Source organism: Melozone crissalis, unplaced genomic scaffold (assembly GCF_028551555.1).
Source record: "Melozone crissalis strain CALT ecotype California unplaced genomic scaffold, PUWL_Pcris_2 ptg000016l_1, whole genome shotgun sequence".
In the NCBI taxonomy this organism is placed as follows: Eukaryota; Metazoa; Chordata; class Aves; order Passeriformes; family Passerellidae; genus Melozone; species Melozone crissalis.
In genome coordinates, this window is record NW_026535794.1 from 6,018,232 (window position 1) to 6,041,060 (window position 22,829).

Consider the following 22,829-nt stretch of genomic DNA (forward strand, 5'->3'; position numbering starts at 1 on the left):
AATCTCAGCTCTCCTGATGTGTCTCAGGTACCCAAACGCTGGAGACAGTGATTGTTAATCTCTCTTTCCCACTATAAAACCCAGCTGTGCATGGGTTTTATAGTGGGAAAGAGAGATTTATGGAATGGTTCAGGTTGCAAGGGATCTTAAACGGCATCCCATTCCAATTCCCCTGAGTGAGTTACTAGTGGGGCCAGAAGGAAGTCTCATTCATAATTGTGTGTTAAAAAGAATACAATAGATGTTGCATCACATAAATTGGCAATGATTGCTCTTTTTACAACGGATTATGAGAAAAATTAATCTTAATATTCTGTATTTTCATTTTTCTCTATTTATCATGGTTCAGAGATAGCAGACATTATTTTATCAAGGCATAATATTCTAAATTACCTACAAATTAATAACTACTTTTATTCTAGTAAATCTGCTGGGTTTATGGTTTTGGGGCATATTTGACCCTACCTGTCCAACCCCCCTTTGGATGATGAGTTGCTCGCCTGTCAGTTTTGCTGAAGACAGGGCATGCTCAACCTGCTATTATACAGCTTTATAGGAAAGGGATTAAATAAGAAGAGGAAAGGGTTAAATAAGAAGAGTCTGCTGAGATCATGTTCCCTCCAGCATGAGGAGACAGTTGGGGGTACAGTTGGGTTTGCTCTCTTATTTGTGCATACCCAGGTAGCCAGACTGGTCGTTAGAAACCCAGCTTGGCATATATATATATATATAAAACATAAAACCTATGTTATGAATATCTGCCTGCTTGAGTTCATGCCTAGGAAGCTGTGTTTTGTGTCAAACCAAGCAATGCTGTAACCAGCGTTCAAAGCTAAGAAAAATACTGTTTTGTTCTAAAAATGAATGTCCCAATAATTGAGAACCCTTGTGTAAAGGCACTCGCAAAATTGCTGTGGTTTGAACACAAGGTACCACATTTGCTGGACAACAGAATGGGAAAAATGAATTGGTGTTCCTGGTTTATTGAGAGAACCAGCAGCTCAATCCATCCAAGGCAAAAATAATAATTTTATGAAAATTTAAGTATATATATTGGTGAGAACAAGCAGTGGATTTGTAAATTCTTTGCCCAAAAGCCTAAAATCGATCAATAGGCTTGGCTGTCAGGCATTGAGAAGGAAGGTTTTGTAGTATAACTCTCACATTTACAAAGAGATTTTTTTTTCCCCAGTGCAGCAAGGTAATGCAATCAAATCTAAGAGCTCCATGATTAGAGTGCACCAGACTAGACAACGTGAATATGGAACAAAAGGAATATTTACACAGAATGCATTGTATATTAAATTCCTTCTCCTTTTTTTTTTTTAAGATATATTTTAATCTTCAGTTTGTGCTATAGGACGCCCTAATGACTGAAGGGACTATTTCCCTTGTTATGAAATGTGACTGAAAAGTAAATAATGTCATGGTGTATTAATGCATTTGGAAAGGCTTCTTGGTAAATAGGCCTCTGTTTTATGAAAAATGGTATGAAATATCAGAATGTCAATTAAAAACAGACATTGTTCTTGGACAACTTGGCCACAGATGCAGCTCTGAACAGCTTCACAGATTTACCAGTAAATAATTCAACCTTTTGAGGGGACTTTTTCCACTGTTCTGTGTTCTGGTGAGCAGTAATCTACCAACCAAAAGACCATGGTGGAAATGAGTCAGTTTGCTCTCAAAAACGATGCAGCCCAACATGAATTACAGTGGCAAACCAAGCCCTGGCAACATCACAAGGTGGTCAGAGTCTTCTGCACAGCCAATTCCCTCCCAGCACTGATTTCAGGGGTATAGCACAAATCTGTTGGGCCAGGCAAGATGAGTGACTGTCATAAGAAATGCCAGGGGTTTTATTCCTGCCCTGACACTTGCTGTGATAAAAGGCGTTAATGAATGTTCTCCTTCGTGTGGATAAAATGCACCAAAGCTGGGTTTTACTGACCACCTGCTTTATTATAGGAACAGCTGGAGTTAGGATGGCTCAGCCCCTCTCCAGGTCATGCCTTAGATGCATCAAAATTATTTTGATATTTTGATTTCACAGAAATGGGGAAAAAAATAAACCAACAAAGTGTTTGACTACAGACCAAGGTCAAGTAAACTTTTTCTGTTTGGTTAAGTGAAGTTTCCAGCTCAACAGCAAGCTTAGGTCAAAATGACCAGAGCAGTAGGTTACCAGCATTAGAAAGAGTCCAGAAGGCGTGAAAGAACAGCCAGAAAGGAAAATCACAAAATTTAAATAGAAACAGGTTTCTACTAATTCATTAAAAGACCTGTTTGGGGTCAGGGATTTTTTTTCTTCTTTCCCTTTTCTCTTTGTGAGTAGTTAAAAGCAGCATTTCATCTGAATTGCAGACAGCACAATTATTCACGGAAATACTGCTTGACATTAGCAATTGTAGCAGAATCTGGTCTAAACATTTCTGAAATGGGCCCAATCAAAAGCATGGGATTTAATAGCACTGTGATTTTAGGCTGACTCATCTGATAAGCTATTTTGGATTTTTCAAGGTATTACTGTCAGTAACTAGGACTCTTTTTTCAGATTGAAATTGCATGAAAGCAATCAAAGAGCATTAAAAAAAAATAAAATTAGTGGTGCTACCTGGCTTTCTGTCTTTAAAAATACCTCTTTGTACTTGTAGACTATCAGATGGAAGCCAACTGAATCAGTAATAACCTGGCTTAACTGTGTTGTAAGTATTTCCCATCACAAATGAAGGGACTTTGGAAGCCACAGTGCCCTGCTCATTAGTGTCTAATATGAAGGTGATCCCTAATTTTAGCTGTGCTTGGGCTCAGGTAATCATGTGGGCTCCCTGTGTAGTGGAACTCCTCCAGGGAATGATTCATCCAATTTTCTTACAGTGGGGAAAACCATTTCCTGGGAGATTCTAACCTTTTCCAACAGTATTTACAGAGCATTTATACTCTGTAGGAGCATGGCAGAGCATGTCATGCCTGTTATTGGCTGGGCCTAAGAGATAAAAAAGCCAAGTAACCATCTAGGTAGAAACTTATGAGAAAAGAGTGAAGTGTTTCTGTATAAATGTTTTAAGTAAGAAAAAAAGCTGATTTTTTTTTCCAAATTGAAATTAGTTTTGGGAAGGAGATAGATGCAAGGACAGATGCAAGCAGTGGCTACTTCCATTACAAGGGGGGATTTCTGCTTGACACAAAAAATCCACACTTGAGTCAACAACCTGCTCGTTAAGCTGTTCATTTGATAAGTGAGGGATTTCTGCCCAAGCCTTTGATCTTCCTTATTCAAAGCTGGTGTGACAATGAGGTGGGCAATCTCCCTGAATTATAAACCCATAGAGTGAGCCAGACACCTGAAAGTGGTGATGACCATGTGGGCTGTGGGGTGAGAAGCAGTGCAAGGGTTTTCTGGTGCAGCTGATGGTGCCCTCGGTCGTGTTGTGCTGGTGGGATTCTCCTGGTGGGCCTCTCTCAGCAGAGAATCTGCTTTGTGAAGTCTGTTCTGTGTACCTACTTCCTAAAATACACCCAAACCCACATGCAATGCCAGCTGTGAGCATTGTACTGGTTTTAACAAAAAAGTAGTGACTAATATGATGTCCTTTTATCGCTTGCCTTGATTCTTTAGTGTTTGGGATTGAAGTGCTTAGAAGGATAATTCTTGCCTTTGCTGAAGTGGTACCTGACCTACAAAGGGACAGAGAGCTGCTTCTTACATTTCCATCTTTTCCAAGTATTATGCCTTTCTAAAAAGTTTGGAAATTTTAGTGTATTCCAACTGAGCCCAGAATTTCTTTGAGTTCCAGAATGTGGTGGTAAACTGGGAGATGCTGTGGGTCTGTGTGATGCAGGCACTTAGAGAACAAGTACTTATGTGCTATGATTACCTTTACATAAATAATGTAATTATTTAATAATAATTAATGGTTTATTGTCCTTATAATAAGGTTAACCATTAAAACCTTATAACGATTTACTGTCCTTTTAGTCCCACACCAAAAGCTAGCACAGCCAAGAACCCGCACTTAACCAAAATCTCAGAAATGTGAGGGGAAAAGTTCTGGGGGTAGATCCTCTGTGAGGGATCCTACAGTTCTGCTGCTGCATAGGAGGGGTCTGGGACAATAAAAACTTACAGAAAATGTCAGGAGCACCAGAGCAGACTCAGCAACTCTCTTCCTCCTGGCAGAGCCCAGTGCCAGCACAGCCCCATTTCCAGCTGCCTGGGAATCCCAAAATCCCAGGAGCTGCACTTGATCTCCTCCCGTATCACAGCAGCTCAGGTGCCTCAGCTGGGCCACCCTGAATTAGCAGCATCTGCTCTCGCTGTAACCTTGGCACTCGCCCTCTTTCCTCCCCAAGCTGCCTCCCCTAAATATTCTACTCACAAAAACTGCATTGCATCACTGTGGTAGGACATCCACCCTCCCTTGTCACTTCTCACCACTGGCTGTGAGTTTCAAGACATCTTGGTGACTTTGGCCACCTTCCAGCTATAGAAGCAGTTGGCCTGTGGCTTTTTTTCTCATGATCAGGCTGATAAACATACATAGTTAAGTCTCTTCTATACAACATATGGAATAAATGTAAGGTAAGAAGCTTGCTTTTTGAAAATAAAATAGCTTTTGAGGGTCATTCTCATCAGCAAATGTGACATTTGAGCCAGATTATCTGACGTAAAACTGACTGGCCAGGACAATTCCTGGCTCCCAGGGTCCTCTCACACCATTTTAAGTTCTTGCCCAGCACAAGGAAATGCACATTGGTGTTTTTGAAGTGGGAGAGATGGATCTGTCTGTTACCAATGACAATATCTTTTTGCTACAACAAATGAGTGTTGCTAAGGAAACTAAAAATGGCCATGGTCTTGCCTATCAGGAATCCTTATGTGGGCCCCATTACCAGCACAGCACTTAACTATCACACACTATTTGTCACTGAGGTCAGAAAGTGCATCACTGGGGATCCTGCTATGGAGCAGATATCTAAATTTCTGTGACATCAAAGGGGATTTAACTGCCTCAGTATAATTCCAAGATTGTTCTAATGCCTTATTTAAGCTAATGAGAGTCCAAGAGATCAAAATCTGCTCCTGCTTTTGCTGCCTGATTCTCTTCAGCACATTGGTCCCATCTGCACTGTAGCACCTCCTCTCATCATCTCTCTTTCATCAGATTGCCACTTTTAATCAGTAATTCCAGTGGTATTGTACTAGCAAGAAAATAACCTTCCTCCATTCAAAAGGATATGGAAGCTATCACTAATAACCTCCCAGAGTTATTAGTCCTGATCAGAAGTGCTGCCTGAGCTCAGTTAACACTTTTTGAATGACCTAGGGCACTGGTGACTCATGGCCAATATATTCTGTATCACAAAAATCACTGGGAGAACTCCCTGGGACACATTTTAAGTGATTTTGAATGTTTTTTAATAGAGGAGTGAGAGAGGGAAATGGAAGGCAGAGCAGAGAAGTTTTGTGAGAGGCAAGAGGAAGGAAAGACAACTGTGCAGCAGTCTATTGCTAAAAGAAATTTTCCTTAGCAGCTTCTTCTTGCAGCTTTAAGAATTAAATAGTTTTTTTTAACAATTCCTTTGTTTTTGTTTTATTTCTTACAGTCTGTGTGCGATTCTTCCCATGCTGTTCAGTGGACATCACAAAATTTCCAGGCAAAATTTGGTGGAGGCTGCGAAAGACCTGCTACAGAATCGTGGAGCACAACTGGTTTGAAACATTCATCATCTTCATGATCCTGCTGAGCAGTGGAGCCCTGGTAAATGTGACAGCATTTTCTAATTGGTTATAAGTGGACATGGGTCTCCAGTGTTGTCCAGTTTAGCTGTCTCTAAGATTTTATGAACCCTTAGTGGTCATTTCTCAAAGCAAAACATTTAATCTGGGGCTAAAACAGATTGTCAGCTTTTCTGATTTCACCTGCCATCACCATATGGTGGGGAATTTTCTTCTGCTGTGACATAAAATTCTGACTTGCACATGTTTTGAAAAGAAAATCCTTGAGGAAGTCTGTGTGAGGAAGTTTGCCAGCGCTGCTGCTTCAACATCCCATAGCTGCTTCTCCATGAGAGTTCCCATCTGGAGGCTTGCATTTTGCTTCAGGGGTGGCTTTGTTTGTTTTCCTTTTCTTCTCTCTTTTTTTGTTTTTCTTTTTTCTTCTTTAGCACATTCTGTAACCAGCAAATTAAAATTATAAAAGACACAGAGGGCAGGGAATCAGTGCTACCAATGGAGTTAGTGGGTGCCTGTATTCCTGTTTTGAATGCACATTAGGTTAACACCCAGTACCTTCCCTGCATAGGTCCTGTTTTTCCCAGGTGGATGTGTTTATGGACACTGGTTTGTAATTGCCCAGGACTCTGATAGGGAATCCTCTGCTCCTGAGATCCCACTGCATTCTGGAATTATCCTCTGTGCATTTTCAGCCCTGGGTTCTTCACAGGGATGTGTTTATATTTCTCTTTTGCATGTCAGGAATGCCCCTGGAATTGGTGGGGTTTCTCCCAGGTTTTTATCCTGACCTAGAACAGAGACATGTATCAAGATTTCTCCAGGTTTTAATCTGGTTATCTCCTTTGTGATGGAGTAAGACACACACTTATTAAATTTGCAGGCAGTGCCACGTTTGAACAGGTTATCCATGCATTTCCAGAGGTCAGGATTGACTCCAGCCAAGTGGGTGAATCTGCCTTAAGCAGTAAAACAAACATCATCTTAAAAAGCTGCCTGCTTCCCCTCACCAGGAATAATCACAATAGGAAGGTGTAAAGAAGCAGATTTAATAAAAAGAACTGGAGAGGGAGCAGGAAAAAAAAGAATAAACTCCATCACAGCCCTGCACAAAAGCCCACCACCCCACTGGGCGGTATAAATGATGCTGTTCTTCCACTCCAGTTGGCATCAAGGAGGCCTCAGCTGGAGCAGTGGCTTCAGCTCTGGGCGCTGCACTTTGGGAAAGACATGGGCTAATTGAAGAAACTCCAGAGAAGAGCAACACGAATTATCAGTGGCCTAAAAAAAGAGGAAAAAACACAGAAGTGCTGAGTTTATGTAGCTCAAAGAAAGTCTCTGAAGGGAGAGAGAAAGGTGGAAATACATAAATGTTGATGCAAAAAAGGAAAGAGATGGATTTACTGTTCTCCTGGTCCACCAGAGATGGGCTGAAATGTCACCCGGGGGTTTTATTTTATTATGAAAAATAAGAGGCTGAAAAACTTGGGTAAATAGTAGGCTTCTGAAAATTGTCACAGCTTTGCTGAAATGAATGGACTCTGACAGTTTTTGCACCAGCTTGAGCATCAGCATGTTAATTTCTGAATACATTTTAGAGGGGGAATGTCGCTTGCTGTAATATGCTTTAGATGAATACACTTCCTTACATATGTAATTAAAAGTGCCTTGGATAACTGAAGACTGCAATATAAAGCTCATTTAATTTAAATTGCATGCATTCATTTAGTTTTTGCAGCTTTCAATTTAGCCAATGCAGTTCTGTATAAGGGCAAATTATCCTGCATTTTCTCACATATCAGCACCGTGCTTCAGTATTTGGACTGGAGATGTTGGAGGCAACACACAAAATTTTTTTTCCTCGTGTTCTGGGTTGCTCTCTTCCAAAAACTGAGCTCATCTGGCTGCATCTCTGGGACACCCTAATTTCTTAAGGGAGAACAGCTATATATACCTTTAAACCAATAAATATATGTATGTGGTTAAATCATCAAAATATATCTTCAGCTTACTGCAGAAGATCCAAAAACCTTTCTTAAGATTTTAAGCCATAAGCACCCAAATTGGAAGCCTACTTTTTAATAGTAATTTTGGATAACACTGCAGGTATCCTGCTTAAATCTTTTTTAACACACAAAGCAAAGCAGAAAAAAAAAACAAAAAACCCTTCTTGATATTTTATAGGGCAGAGGTTTCATTCGTTGTCACCATGAAAAAATGCAAAGCACCAGAATTTTGTCATTTGGGTAATATCCATAGCTTGTCCAGAAGTACAGAAGTGTCCAGGTAGCACATTTTTCATCCCTTAATAAGCTGCTTCCTGACTGACAGTGTGCTTCCAGTAGACAAAACACAATGTACTTTTGGACAAGTTAGTAGAAAGTAGGGAGAGCAAAGGAGGGAGAGGAGGTAATCACTTTAAATGGTTTGTTGTTATTTTTGCAGTAATTGCAAAGTACAGCAAGTCATCTGACAAAGTGAGCGAGCCCCTATGAGAAGTGATAAACTCCAATCTGTGCATTGTTTTCAGGCTTTCTCCAACAGCTCTTTCACACCCTTGAAATATCATTTTTGAAGGCAAGATAGGAGACAGGGTTGCAGCGAAAACGTCACCCCAAAGTGTGGGGACAAATGGACAAGCTTTGGCACGGGCTGCCAAAGCTTTCTTGTCACTTTAATTACTGTTCCCTGGCAGGCAAAAGAGCAGTGTGACTGCCTGAGTGACAAGTACCACACTTCTTGTATCTCCAGGCACTGGGTGTTTGCTAACTTTTTGAAGCTTCTCAGAAAGTAGCTACAGATCTGGAAATATGTAAATGCAGATAATTCAGACGATTAGCACAGACCCTCTCAAATTATGTTTCTTGCTGCCAAGTGCTCTGAGTCACACGATGGGATGAGAGTAATATGTCACAGCTTGGGTTATCCAGGTTACAGGGGCTTGGGAGCAGCTTGTGTAACAGCAAAAGTAGCTGGGGAAGCAGAGCATAATTTGACTTAGAAGCCCCAAAACTGGCTGCATATTGGCAAACCTGACACCAGGATCCTGCCTTTTATTTGATGTATGTTGTAAAGTGCAGGCTAAATTATGAGGCATCTTTATTTTCTTTCTTTTGGGGGGCATATTGGTTTAGATCTTAAATATTTTAAAGGGGTTATTCAGTTGCTCGCATTTGATACAGACACTGAAACTCTTTTCATAATGCTCTGCATGAGATTAGTTGGAGAGACAGATGAGATGGGGAGATAGATACCTTGACCTTTAAAACATTATTGTTCTGCTAAGTGAATAATAATGAGCATTTCTTGAGGCAGAGAGCTGTGGCCACCTGAAATGTGATGGCTGAACAGAAGCCAGGGAACTCCAGTACTCCATAACACAGGCAGGTTAATAACCCAATTTGTCATCATTAGCAATAAGATCTATTTGGCTAAATGCAAGGGTCATATTCTGCCTCCTAAATATAGACATCCTGTGCCCTGGGACATCTGAGGTGACTGGGCAGCATTGGCACAGCCAACAGGAGATGAGGCAGGATAAATCTGGGCGTTTTGGGGTGGCACTCTGCTCATGGGTTCACATTCCAAATTCAGGGTGCAGAAGCTTTTCCTACACTTAAAGAGTGTCCAGCCAGTACAGCCAGGAGAGCCTGGAGAGAGACAGCCAAGCCTGTGTCCATTGTAGGGGAAAGCTGAACAGAACTCTCAGGTCAGGGCCAGTTCTGTTTGTGCCTGAACACTCTTTTTAATTGTGATGTTAAAATACATCCGAAATCACAGACTGTACGTGATAATTTATCAAATACAGACCTGCAGTGCAACACCCATGCTTTCCTACAGGGCTCAGGAGCAGTTATTAACCAATCCTTTGTACTTCCAGGCCTTTGAAGATATTTACCTTGAAGATCGAAAAAACATAAAAACCATGCTGGAATATGCTGACAAAGTATTCACTTACATCTTTGTCCTGGAGATGCTCCTGAAGTGGGTGGCTTATGGCTTCAAGAAGTATTTCACCAATGCCTGGTGCTGGCTGGATTTCCTCATTGTAGATGTGAGTATCATTTTGGAACTACATTTCTCATGTTGGATTTTGCAGTGGGTGGGAAAGCGCTGTAAAGTTTGGCAGCTTTGCATCTGTGAGATGACAGCTGTCACTCTGATTCTGGGCATCAACCCTAGGCAGAGCTCAAAGGAGGTTTGGATGTGTAACTGAGCATCCCCAGGACCCAAAGCAAACAGGAACACTGTCAGTGGTGACGTGGATGTGTCACCCTGCTAATCTGTGGCACATTCATCCCCTTCCCATCCCCAGGAATTCTCCATTTCCTTCAGCATTTAACATCTCATTCTATTGCTGGCCATGGGTTTATGCACAAATCCACAAATGAGATGGGACTGCTGAGGAGCTGCTGTTTATTTTCCAGCATCAGCCTCATTACATGGTTATGACAATGGGAAGTTGCCACCAGCTCACATCTCTGCTGCAGACAAAGAACTTAATGTTACAACTTACTTTGTAAGTTTTTTCACTAATCACACAAAGCAAAAGCACATTGACAGTAGATTTATCCAACCACTATAAGCACACAAACCTTTGGTTAAAAGAATTCTTGCTTATTTCAAATAAAATACCCGCTTGTCAGTCTTAAAACACAATGCACAGAGCTCCATTATTAAGCTTAGAACTTCCTAATATCTTGCTAGATATATTTTTCTGTAATTTAGGGAGTTATTCTAGACAAGTGTTAATACACAAATCATTGTTCTATTTGTCCTTACTTTCTACATCTCATATAACTTTTATAGCTGTAATTGCAGTTATGATGTTTCTGAGGCCTGCCTTTTGCAGCTTTCCCAAAACCCTCTGATTTTAAGGATTTCCCCGCTTCATACAACTAAAAAGAACTTTCATAACCATGTAGTTTATTAACTACCTTGAGTTTCATAGCTTTAATATAGTCTGTTTATTACTCACTTAAAGGTTCTTTTTTTGCTGTAGAGAGATGAGCTTACTTTTAAGGATTAATTGCACCATTTTTTGCCACATTAAATGGCATTTAAGGATTCCCACATTCCACACTCCCAGCCAGCACAGGGTCCAGCTACCTCAGCCTGCTGTGCACATGACCTGGGCACAATCTGCAGTTTTGAGCAGATTAGAGGAGCTGTCCCTGGCCGAGCTCCTGGCCAGCAGTGTGTAACAGCATGTTCAGTTCTGGCTCCCAAATATTTACCAGTGCAGGAGTCCAGGAGAAGGTGTGAAAAGTCCTCTTGGCAAAGCGTCTTCACTACTACAAAACGTCACTAAATACTCCAAATCCGTGAAATATCGCCACGCTTATTTCTACTGATTTAAGGATAATCCTCAGTGGTCTGAACAAAAGGAAGCTCATGCCCCAGGAGTGTTGCTAGTACCAGATTTGGCTCCTCCAAAGATTCACTTTGAATTGATGTGGGACTTGCCAAATCTGGGAAAAGTCAGCAGCATCACGTCCTCCAGATGAAGTCTAACATTTCATCTCAGCGTATCAATGAGGAGGCAACAATCTCCCTGAGGCCACTTCTTGTTAGCTTCAGGTATTAATGTGGGAGGCTGGCAGAGCTTTGCCACGGTTATGTAATTTATTAAACTTCAGAGAAATTATTTTTCCCCATTTTACATCTGAACCTTGACTCCAGGGAAGAGCTGCACTTTCTTTGGCCCCAGCCCAGGAGAGCACTTCAATGGGACAATTTGCTTGTTTGAAGTTATGGTCATGTTTAAGTGCACTGCTGGATCAGAGCCTTTGGAAGCTTCTCCAGAGCTTTAATAAATTGATTTATGAAAAGGAAATTCTTTACATAAATTGTAGGCCATAAATTCCTCTTTGCATATATGCTTAGAAACCTTTTAAAGGGAATGCACTCATTTTTCTCAGATTAGCTCCAGCAGGAGAGGAAGGCCTGGTTTAATTATTTAACCACAAAATTGGAATCTACCTGTTCCTAAGTTATAGCCCAGCTCTGAAAACTGTTCTTACTGTGATTTAGGTGACATAGCTTTTCTTTTCTTGTTCCTCCAACTCCAAAATGGGACTAATAGGACTCACCTAAAGTACTGGATGGGCTTCCAGGAATTTTTTGTTCAGTGGGCTTCTGAAGACTGGAAAGAATGGATGAGGAATGAATATTGGCACAACCATAAGCAGAGATCTTCCTGATGGGAGCAACCCTGTGCAGGATCAATTCACTGAGGCAGTTTGGAACTCTGTTGGAGTTTGAAATTAGTTACACAGCTGTAGAATAACATCTCATTAACACCAAAGAGAGTAAACCACAAACTAAGCTAAATTCTGTCCTCCATGTGCAAACCCCCTTGGAACAGGAGCCACACAAGAACACAAAGTTCAAATGTAAATTAGGTGCATGTTTGCCCTTTAATGGTGGAGTTTATAAAGACAGATTGGCAAAGCAGCCACAGATGGCCTGGGAAAGGGGCTTCACCATCCCCTCTCACACATCCTATGGCATAAAACAGGGGGGACACCAGCCCTGGGACTCCCCTTGTCCCCAGAAAATAAACCCCAGAGCCTTCTTAGTGACCCAGAATGTTTTATTATCTCAACCCACATTTAAATGTTCCACCTACATTTAAATGTCCATTTTGCAAGCTCCCAGTCAAACCAAAAAGTTGTTCTACCTTTGAGTTGTTTTGGTTGTTGATTGACTCGAGGCCATCACTTCTTCTTTAGGGTTCTCAGTGAATAAATCGTTTCCCCCTGCACTATTCTTTTCTTAAAAAATATTTTCCCAGTGCAGATTATGAGAACCTGGTGTTATATTTTTAGCAGGTTTAACAGATGCTTTTCTCCTACCCTATTGCTAACCCTGCCACTCTGAATTGGCACAGTAATATCCTATAATTTTTCCAGCACACTTTTTATTTCAATTTACATTTTCTTTTTGGTGCTTTGAGAACCAAATCACTGCAACTGAGCTGCAGAAGGCAGTGAATGGGTGAATTAGCTGCTCCAAAAGAAGCAGATGAACCACTTGTCTGATTTTCTCAAATTTATTTGTTTAAAATTATTCACTTAAAAATTCCTGATCTGCAAATTATTCATTAGTGGTTTGGTATCAGTATTCAAAATTCAAGCTGCAGTGGTCGATTTTTGATTGGACATGTGAAACCATCTCTCATCTGCGTTTTCTCATTGTACAAATGCAACTCTGAATCTATTTTCTGCTTTGAATAATTCATAAAACTGGCTCAAAATTTGCATGTATTCACTATTTCTAAATGGGATTTGAACCCAGAGGGGTTATAAGCATATTGCTGCTGATTTTTTTTTTTTTTTCTATATCATGCCTTGTGAAGGACCTTTGACACTGATTTGGGCCAGTGGAACAGCAGAGTCTCCATGTGACTGTTGTGGATTATTAAAGAAAACTCTGTTTTGCAATGCCTAAACATCAAAATACAGAGTAATCCACAAACTGAGCTATTTTTGCTGGATGTAGAATCCCTAAAGGATGATCTCTGGTAATGGGCTTCTCAGCATCTCAAAGAAGAGTGCTAGGGTATCAGAGAGGGCTTTCACATACATTGCAATACAATAATGCCCTGTCAACAGCCCTGCTACAGATTTCTCTGGGAGGAAAGAGAAAGGGTTAATCAAACCACAAAATATAGGCTCATTTTAGCTCAGGACACCTGGGGAAGATGCTTCAGATGTCTGCTGCAAGTTGGGCATACTGAACAAACAATATCAGTGTACATCCATACAAGTTACCCTGTGAAAAAGAAATGTCATGCTAAAAGTAATACCCTTCTACACTGCAAATATCAGCTCTCTGTGCTCATGAACTGCAGTGGTGAGCCCTCAATCCACAGCTCTTTCCACACGAGGAAAAGGCAGATTGTGAACTATCTGTGCAGACAGATAGAAGTGCAGACAGACATCAACATCACCATCAGGAATGGCATTTATGCACAACCCTCTTTCCTAGGATGCATGGGCAAGTATTTCCACAAAGAACAGATATTTTCCAAGCATCCATGCAATCAAAACCTCTTTGAAAAATGCAGATTAAGTGAGGAGCCTGAACTTGGCCAGGGCTGGAGACAAGTGGCACCCAAAGTGTTTGTGGGAACTGCTCTCCACCAAGCCAAGCAGACAGAACTGGGCTTTGAAACAAGGAGCAGAGAGATTCCACCAGCTGTGCAGGCTGGTGTCATGCCTGATGTTCCTTTCAATTGTTTCCTCTGACCTATAAATATTATCTTGAGCTTATCTAGCTTGAGCTCCAGCCAATTAATTCCGAGCTCTGTCCCAGTCTCTGCTGACAGCGGGTGGATTATTCCATTGCATGGTCAGTTTGGGAAAGACATCAGTGTGGGCTTAGCATAATTTAGAGTCAGGAGGTGTTGCAGTCAACAGCTTCTTCACTCGCTGCTCGTGCACTGGAGGCAGAGGTGAGAGGCTGGAACCCCACAGAAGCTGTCACAGAAAGCTCATGGGACAGAGGTGTGAACTCCCAACTCATTAGTGAGAACGCTCAGGAAAAAATGTCACAGCCAAGTTTCATTGCCTGTGGCATTCACAGAGAAATCCTCTTAAACCTGGACTAATGTCATCGCCCCACAAAAGTCCATTGTCACAAATCCATCATCTCCATTGCAGCTTTTGTGTTCAGTTTAATTGACCAAATTGGTCTCAATCCAGGTTTACAAAAACCCAGCCAGATTGTCCTGCTCTGATTTCAGAGATGAAGGTTTCTCCACCAATTCTTTCTAGGATTATCCTGTCTTTCAAGTCTTCTCATGCAGAGAAAATTTTTTTCTTAAACAATTTCTTTGTTAGGGATGCTGGCAGCCTCCCTCCCCTCCAACCATCTTCAGCAATGGGTGATCCTTGCACTGTGTTCTGCAGCAGGGAGGGGAGAGCATCTCTAATTCTCAGTTTGTGCCCTGATGCCCCACTGGTTTCTCTTGACCAGGGATGAAAATTGCTCTTTCCACCCCTTTTCCATCTCCTCTGCCTTGGAGGGAGGGGCTCACAAGAGTTTTGAGGAGTAGATCTGTCTGCAAAATAGCTCAAGTATGGCTCAGCAATGGATTTGAAGGCCAGGCATCTCAAAAAATCCACTAGGCAGGATTTTGTAGATGCTTTTATGGAAATGAAAGTATATGTATTTTTCACTCTCCTCAGTAACTTTTGTGAGTGGTTCTAACACAGCATGTTTCTGGTGTTTGTCTGGAGCTGCTCAGTTGGTAACTGGAGATTTGTAATCCCCACTGAGCAGCTTTCCAAATTTCCTTTTTGCTGCCAAATTTCCTGTTTGCTTGTTTGAGATCTGCTCATGGGTGTTCAGGCATTAAATGCACCATCACTTTCCCTGAACACTTGAACAAAAATAAAGATATTATGTTTTCCAAGATAGTTCCTGGAAAGCACTTGCTCTAAGAAATACTTCACTGTCAGACAAGTTATAAAGCAGCTAACAATCCTTGAATCTGAGATGAACATTTTGAAACAGTCTTTCCTCTCCCTAGTTAAAATTGAATTGAATTAAATTATGCCCTTGTGCCGGATTGTCTTTAAGTGACAATTAAAAACTTGCTGTGTGAAGTAAATATTGATGGCTTATGATTACTTTAATTGTTTTTTTCCATCTGTATTCCCTGTTGATTAACAAGGTGATTTCTGTTTGCTGTACCAGTAATTACACAATCTGCTGTAATGAGTCGTTCCCAAACAGCACTGAAATCCAATTTGTATTCTTGGGACATTACCCTGAGAGCATGTGAATTTTGTCTAGTTTCTGTTCAGAAAAGCACAGAGGAGCAGAATGACAAAAGTACAGCCAAGGCAAATTAAAGATAATATGTCTTGTCACTTGGAGCAGCATCTTAAGAGAGAACTTATTAGTGTTCTCTGTGAGCTATCAGAAGTCCATGGGTACAGCAGGGTATTGTAACTTCAGAGTTCAGTTTTTGACTCATTTTTTCCCAGTTCCTCACAGCAAATGCTCATGTGGGATTTTTGAAGTTGTCTCAGCACACATTCTTCCAAGCCTCTCTGATGGCATAAACCTCCCAGATAACCAATAGGAATGAGCATCCCTCTCCAGAAGCCAGGGAGCTGGTTTTGAAGAGAAAAATAAAAAAGAAAAAGAAAGACAGAATGAAAGAGAAAAAAAAATGCTCTTTTAGTACATATTGGCCAATTGAGGATAAGTGAAAAGAAAAAAATCTGCATGAAGAAAGGTGGTTTTAATGTGTGTTAGCAGGTCAGTCGAGGCTGTAAATCTCCCTGCTGCCACCCCACACTTTATCTCAACACAGCACATGCTAAAACATCCAAATGTCTGGTCTTATCTTGGTTTGCACCTCATGTTTGTTACCACATGGATGCTGAAAGGGGAGAACCCAAGCTTTGCCAAGGGGAAGCACAAGCTGATTTTCAGACAAGGCACAGCAGGACAAAATTTGCTGCAACTGCAGGAAAACAGAGGTGAGGAGAAAAGTCCACTTTAAGCCTAGTTCACCATCTTGCAAAGTGGTTGGGAGATGAATAATTACTGCAAATGCTGAAGAATTTCAATTACTGAAGCAGATTTTCAACTTTCAAAAGTGCTGTAAAAAACCCATCCCCACTCAGATCTTGCTGAGCTAGATTTACCACACATTTTTGTTTCTCAAAGTTATTTAAAGATGGAGCACTTTTCAATGTCCTTTTTTAGAAGACTATGCTTAAAACAACAATAACTAATAAAATCCTGGAGCTCTTGCATGCAGCTTGCTTGGCCCTTTCCATCACTGGGAGTGGAGCTGCCAAATTCCATACACAGGGATGTTCACCCTTGCATGGAAGAGCTGAGCTGGGAGAGACACATTGGCTATATTTAACAGTCCAGAGTCTCACAAACTCTCCAGGGACAGAGGAGGATGGGGAATTGTCCCACAGTTCCTCTCCCTGATGACCAGCACCTTTGAACCCCCAACTTGCAGACCAAAAAAGCATCTTCCCACCATGCAGGGTGGTCAGGAGCTCAAGAGACTGCTCCTGAGGAGGAAGGAAAAGGAAGAAATGAAGGGATAGAAGCAGTCTGCAGAGGGACAGGGATTCTTTATTAGTGAGGGAGAGATGAGAGGAATTGGGATGAAACTTGAAAGCTGTGCCTTGGTGATGTGGAGATTTTGTGCATCCTGGTATGGATGACTTTGGGGTGTTTGTGCAAAGGCAAATGAAAATTAACATTGCTACTTTTGGTATGTACTCCTACTTCTACCATTATCCTTCCTGGCAGAAGTCAGAGATCCTATAATTCTTCAGAGTCCCTCTCCATTCTGGCTGATTTGATACAATGTGGACATATTCCATACAATTCAGGATCAGTCAGGTTCAAGAACCCAACTAAACTGAGCTGATTTTCAAGCTAAGACTTCTCTGTTTCCCACAACAATTTGGTACTTTTTCATATTGATTTGCAACATCTGATTAAATAAATGCTTTAGGGAAACAAGCAAATCCAGAACAGCACCTTGAGGAGGCAACACAAACAGATTTTTCTCTTTTGGTTTTGCTTGCTGGTTTGGTTTGGTTTGATTTGGTTTCGTTTCGTCTGGTTTGGTTTGTTTGTTTTGGGGTTTTGGTTTTCTTTAGGTTTGGGGCTTTTTTGGGGTTTTTTTGTTTGCTTTTGTTGTTGTTGTCATTGTGTCATATCTAAGTAGGGTTGATCCTAATCCTGTCCAGAAAGAAATTTGCCCTCACCTCAGCACCTCAGCTTCCACCAGCTGGGATGGGAATGCAGCAGAGTCTATGGGGCTGAGCCCCAGGGAAATGTTCTGCCAGGAATCACTGTGTCCACCCCTGGCATGGTATCACTGCCTTCACAAAATAAATAATAACCAAGTCCACTCCTGACTGCAGCTTTCAGCATCAGGAAGGCTCCCTAGGCTGAAACAGGAGGTGGAGACGTTTTTTAGTGAGAAAGTCTTTTCTCTCCAGCTGCCCCAAATCCAGGCTGTCTCCACACAGCACCTGGATGAGAAGCAGAGCACAGTTGCTGATGAAGAAATTGTTTTGCTCTAAATCATAGCAGAAACACCAGACTTTTCAAAGCATCTGTACCTGCACAGCCACTGCAGAGCAAGCCCTTGGGGCTTGGCCAAGCTTTGTCTGATCAAGTTACACCATGTGATCCCCAAAATTCACAGGAATCCCTAGCAGCCTGCCTAGGGAAGTGGCACCAAGCCTGACAGAGTTTAGACAATGCTCTGAGGCACAAGGTGTGACTTTTGGGGTGATCTGTGCAGGGCCAGGAGTTGTACTCCATGATCTTTGTGCGTCCCTTCCAGCTCAGCAGATCCTGTCATTCTCTGATCCCTACCCAGTGCTAACAAACTGGATGTCAAGGTGTGGCAAAGGTGCCTGTTTGCAGTAAAAAAGGTGAATTGAGACGAGCAGAAAATCCATTTGTACGTGGTGATGGGGGAGAAAAGCGCAGATCAATAAGTCAGGTTTGCTGCCTCGCTGGATGAAAGCTCGCAGCCGACTCGCCCTCGGAAATTAGCTGAGGTTTAATTCTTGATTCTCAGCCATCTGCCCTGGGAATTGACTGGAGCTGTTAGAAAAGCCTGAGCAGGTGTAGGGGAGGTGACAGATTAAGAGAACAGCAAGACATAAAGAGGTTCTTCAGGAAACCGCCAGGAAGCAATTAGGATGCAGGAATGATTTATTTAAAAGCATTTAACCCAACAAGAGTGGCACATGCTGTTTGCAACAAGGCTGCCCTCTGAAAAGGAAACATTGCCTTGAAAAGCTTGGACATGGAGACAAGCTGAGAACATGGAATATTAACAGAATTTTATAGCCTTAGTATGAGTAGTAGATGGAGAGGGGAAAAAATTTAAAAGGTAGAAAAGCCCTGAAGAAACAAAAAAAAAATAAAAAACCCTGAAAAAAACAAAACAAAACAAAACAAAAAAGTGGATGAAGCAAATTAATTTTAAACCTGAGTAATAGGAAGTAGCACTGGGCTTTCCAGGAGATAATTTTTGTTTATAATTAATCTAGGCACTCGTGTAGCCCATCATGTTATAATACATGAGAGCACTCCAGGAGCAGTAATGAACTGCTGCAGTGAGGGAAGCCCTTTGATAGCTCATTTCCAGACACATTTTTCACCTCCAGGCCATGGAGCAACCCCAGAGCAGCCTTAAGGAGTTTCTAGTCTTTACCTGAACATGAGGGCTGTGATTCAAGGAAACAGGGAGCAGAGATGGGAATTTAGGTCACCTCAGTGTCTCTCTAGTGTCCTATTTTTAAAGACTTTAACTTAATGCCTTTCTTTCATAATGTGCAATTTCTGGATTGGCAGGTGCAATCATAGAATTTGGCATCTCTGTGGCAGAAAATGCAGGGTCAGAATGAAAGGACAAAGGGATATTTTAAAAAAATAAAATGACAATAAAAGTTTGCTCACAAAGGGTGGATGCTGAAAGCAAAACTAACCTCATTGCAAGCTCCCTTTTCCCAACCATATTTCAGGGAGCCAAAAAAAGTATTTCCATGTATTTCAGTTTATTTGCAAAGTCCTGTTTCCCTGTCGGTTTTCCAGCTTGTATCTGGGGTAAAGACTGAATTTTGTTCCTTTTCAAATCAAGGAGGGGGGAGAAACTTGTAACTTCAGTCCTGGCTCTGAAAGATGCTGGACAGTGAAGAGGTCTTTAAGTGATCCTATCCTTGCCAGAAAAAGGCAGGAGAGGCCAGGCTGGATTGAAAAGAGGCACCCACAGCAATCCAAGCACTATTTCTTCTATTTTTATTTTTTATAAAAGGCACAATTAGAGAGGGAGAGACAGGTGTTTCTGGGGCACACAAAAAGCTATTTGAAAGCACCAGGGGCCTGCATTAGCTGGAACTGCTTATTTAAATAAGTGGCCAGAGCTTTCAGCTCAGCTGCTGTGCTTCCATTCAGATGTCTTCTTTTATTATTTTTTTTTCCTGCTGTTCCCTCCCCTCTAATTTGAACAAGCAGGTTAATTTGATGAAATCCCTGGCTGCATAAGGCATATGCTGTTGCCCATACCAGGAAGGAGGTCTCCCCTTCTCTCTGAGACAGACTCACAGGGTCTCAGACATGTGCAGCAGAAATTTAGTGGAGATTGTGGTTGGTTTTAGGATTTATGTGATTATCCAAGGATGATTTTTGCTGTTGTTTAGGCAGAATTCCTTGTTTTCAGGGCTCTGCTATTAATTCACCTCAGTGGTGATCGGGGGTTGATTAAAACATGCCTGCCTTGGGATGGTGCTGCCCAGGTCTGTCTGCTTCCAGCCCAGGTTATCTAAAATCATGTGCTTTTAGGAATTAAAAACAAAAAAAAAAAAAATAAAAGAGAGGAGCAGCCTTTACTGCAGCTCAAACAGTTTATTCCAGTTTTTCCTTGCTGTAGGAACATCACCAGCCCTGGGTGAAGCACTGCTCCCAGACTCTATGCCCTTGACTCCCTGTCAAGCCCCATGGATGTGGAGGCTGCTAATATGATATTAAAATGTGTTCATGTAGGGAGGAACCCTCTGCTGTTCTAAATGCAATCAATTCTTGGGGAAAAAAAAAAAAAACTCTATGATCTTCTAATTAAAGGATTTTTTCCCTCCTTGTGCTGCATTATCACACTCTCTACTTTGTAGTTGTTTTTCTGCCACCTTAAAATTCTGTTCTGGTGGCTTTACTGGGTTTACATTGGTTTACAACTCTGATTGCTCAGGTCACTGTCAGATAATGAAGGCACATAAAATTATTGTAGAATTTTATCTCTGTGTGTTCATGGTGAATAATATAAATAGTCAGACAATGCTGCACATCTGTAACTGGTGAATGACTCTGAGACCAGCATGACCACACTGGGAATTTAACACTCCTCCAGGTGCCACCTGGACACATACATAAGTCATATTTCTTACCATAAGAATGACAGAAATTCTGCAAAATAGTGAAATTGTGACAAGAAATTGGAAATTACTGAAAAAAATGTTCTGTTTCCTAGACAAGACTTTGAAGTGGATTGTCAAAATTATTAAGGCATTAGGCATTCAGAAATTACTCTCATTAGAGTTACATTATGTATGTATTTATATAATTTATACAGCTATCAGTGAAGCTAACCTTTCATCAGAGATCCTTCCCTGAGTTCTAGCCCTCTAAATTCATTGATTCTTCTTGATTTTGCCTGGAAACAGATATGAATGTCATACAGTGGGACACTATAGACCCCAGCTAATGCCACCAAGGCACATAGATACCAGGAGATTGGCTTTCAAAACACCAGCCACAGGTTTATTCACCCCCAGGGCTGGTATTTCCAGTGCCCAGTGCACCAGAATCAAAAGCTCTCATTTTTCCCTTGATTATGAGACTGAAAATGGCAACCATAAAAGCTGTGGGGACTCATTTATCTCTCCCTTCACCAGCTCCAGGCATCTGTCATGCAAATTATTGTAAAATTTATACAGATAAACTTGTGTGTAGATATATATGTGGGGATATAGAAATATGTGGGAATCTAGAATTAATGTGGGAATGTAGAACTATATGAGAATATAGAGATACAGGTCTATATTTATTTGTGACCGTGTTCACAGGGGTCTCAGGATGAGGGAGAGATGAGGATCTGACTCCATGTTTCAGAAGGCTTGATTTATTATATTATTATATATATTACATTAAAACTATACTAAAAGAATAGAAGAAAAGATTTCCTCAGAAGGCTGGCTAAGAATAGAATAGCAAAGAATGACAACAAAGGTTTGTGGCTCGGCTGTCTGTCTGAGCCAGCTGGGCTGTGATTGGCCATTAATTAGAAACATCCAACATGGGCCAATCCCAGATGCACCTGTTGCATTCCACAGCAGCAGATAATCAATGTTTACATTTTGTTCCTGAGGCCTTTCAGCTTCTCAGGAGGAAAAATCCTAAGGAAAGGATTTTTCATAATAGATGTCTGCGACATTTATTGACACAATATTCTTATAGATACAAAGATAAAACTATCTCTGGGCAAAGAAAGTTGGGAACAGGGGCAAAAGTCTTTCCTGAATTCCAGGATCAGAGACAGCTCCACCCTCTCTGGCTGTCTGTGATAGCAAGAATATGAATTGTTTAGGTAGGATCCACAAGGCTTTGCCAGGAGCCTGAGCTTTGCTGGGAAACTCTGCCATTGAGCTGGGCAGTAAATGCTGACTCTTGCAGGGTTTCCACTCTTTTGGGCTGGAATAAACTTTGGGAAGTGTCTGACAGCACTGAGGCTGGGCTCTTGGCTGTGCTGAGATGATCCAGGGAATGCAGAAGGGAAAAGCTAATGTAGGAAATGAATCGAATGGCATCCTAGTCCATGGGGTTAGTGAGAGCTGTGTGCCACAGGCTGAGGTCTGGGGAGGCAGGATTGCACACTCTGATTTATGAGCACCTCTCTCCCCCTCAGGGACCCTCAGTGCTGGCCTGGCCATGCACTGGACTTCAGGTTAGGCAGAAAATTCCAGTGACAGCTCAAATATTCTGCTGGAGACTTCAGGGACACCAAATGAGCAGCAAGTCAAGGGGATCAGGAACAGTCTAGACCCAACACAGGGAAACCATTCCCTGATTAAGTTAAATGGAAAGCTATGAAAGCTTTAGTAAGATATAGCAAGCTCTGCAAACACCTCCAGGGGAAATGCTGGAGGGAAATGGGAGCTGTGATAAATCTGCTTGGCTCAGAAGAAGTGCACAGGAGGAGGATGAGGGATGCCACAGCTTGCCTATAACCTGCTGTGGAAAAGGTGAAGCTGAGGTGAAAGCTCAAGGTCAACAGCAAATTGGGTGTTTTATGGGAAATGGTTCCAAGCAATAGTGAATCCTTAGGATTCACTTTGTCTCCACCACATTACAGTGCTGCTTCAGGGGTAGGATTTCACAAAAAACCTACAAAACCCTTTGCAAACAGATACTGAAAAGCTTAGAAATGTGTGTGTGACTTATTCTGTATGTGGAGGTTACACTGACCCTAGAGGTGTTTTCTGGGTGCCAGCACATTTTTGATTCTGAGCATAGCACAAAGCAGAACTTT

General features: G+C 41.6%; 1 protein-coding gene across 1 annotated transcript in view; it reads left to right on the forward strand.

Annotated features, from left to right (window-relative positions):
- LOC128935769 (sodium channel protein type 5 subunit alpha-like) overlaps window positions 1-22,829 on the forward strand; it is a 218,077-nt gene that overhangs the window by 170,626 nt on the left and 24,622 nt on the right. The window contains exons 20-21 of the mRNA XM_054274301.1: window positions 5,608-5,762; window positions 9,615-9,788. Coding sequence (XP_054130276.1) covers window positions 5,608-5,762; window positions 9,615-9,788 — 329 coding nt within the window. The remainder of the gene's footprint in view (window positions 1-5,607; window positions 5,763-9,614; window positions 9,789-22,829) is intronic.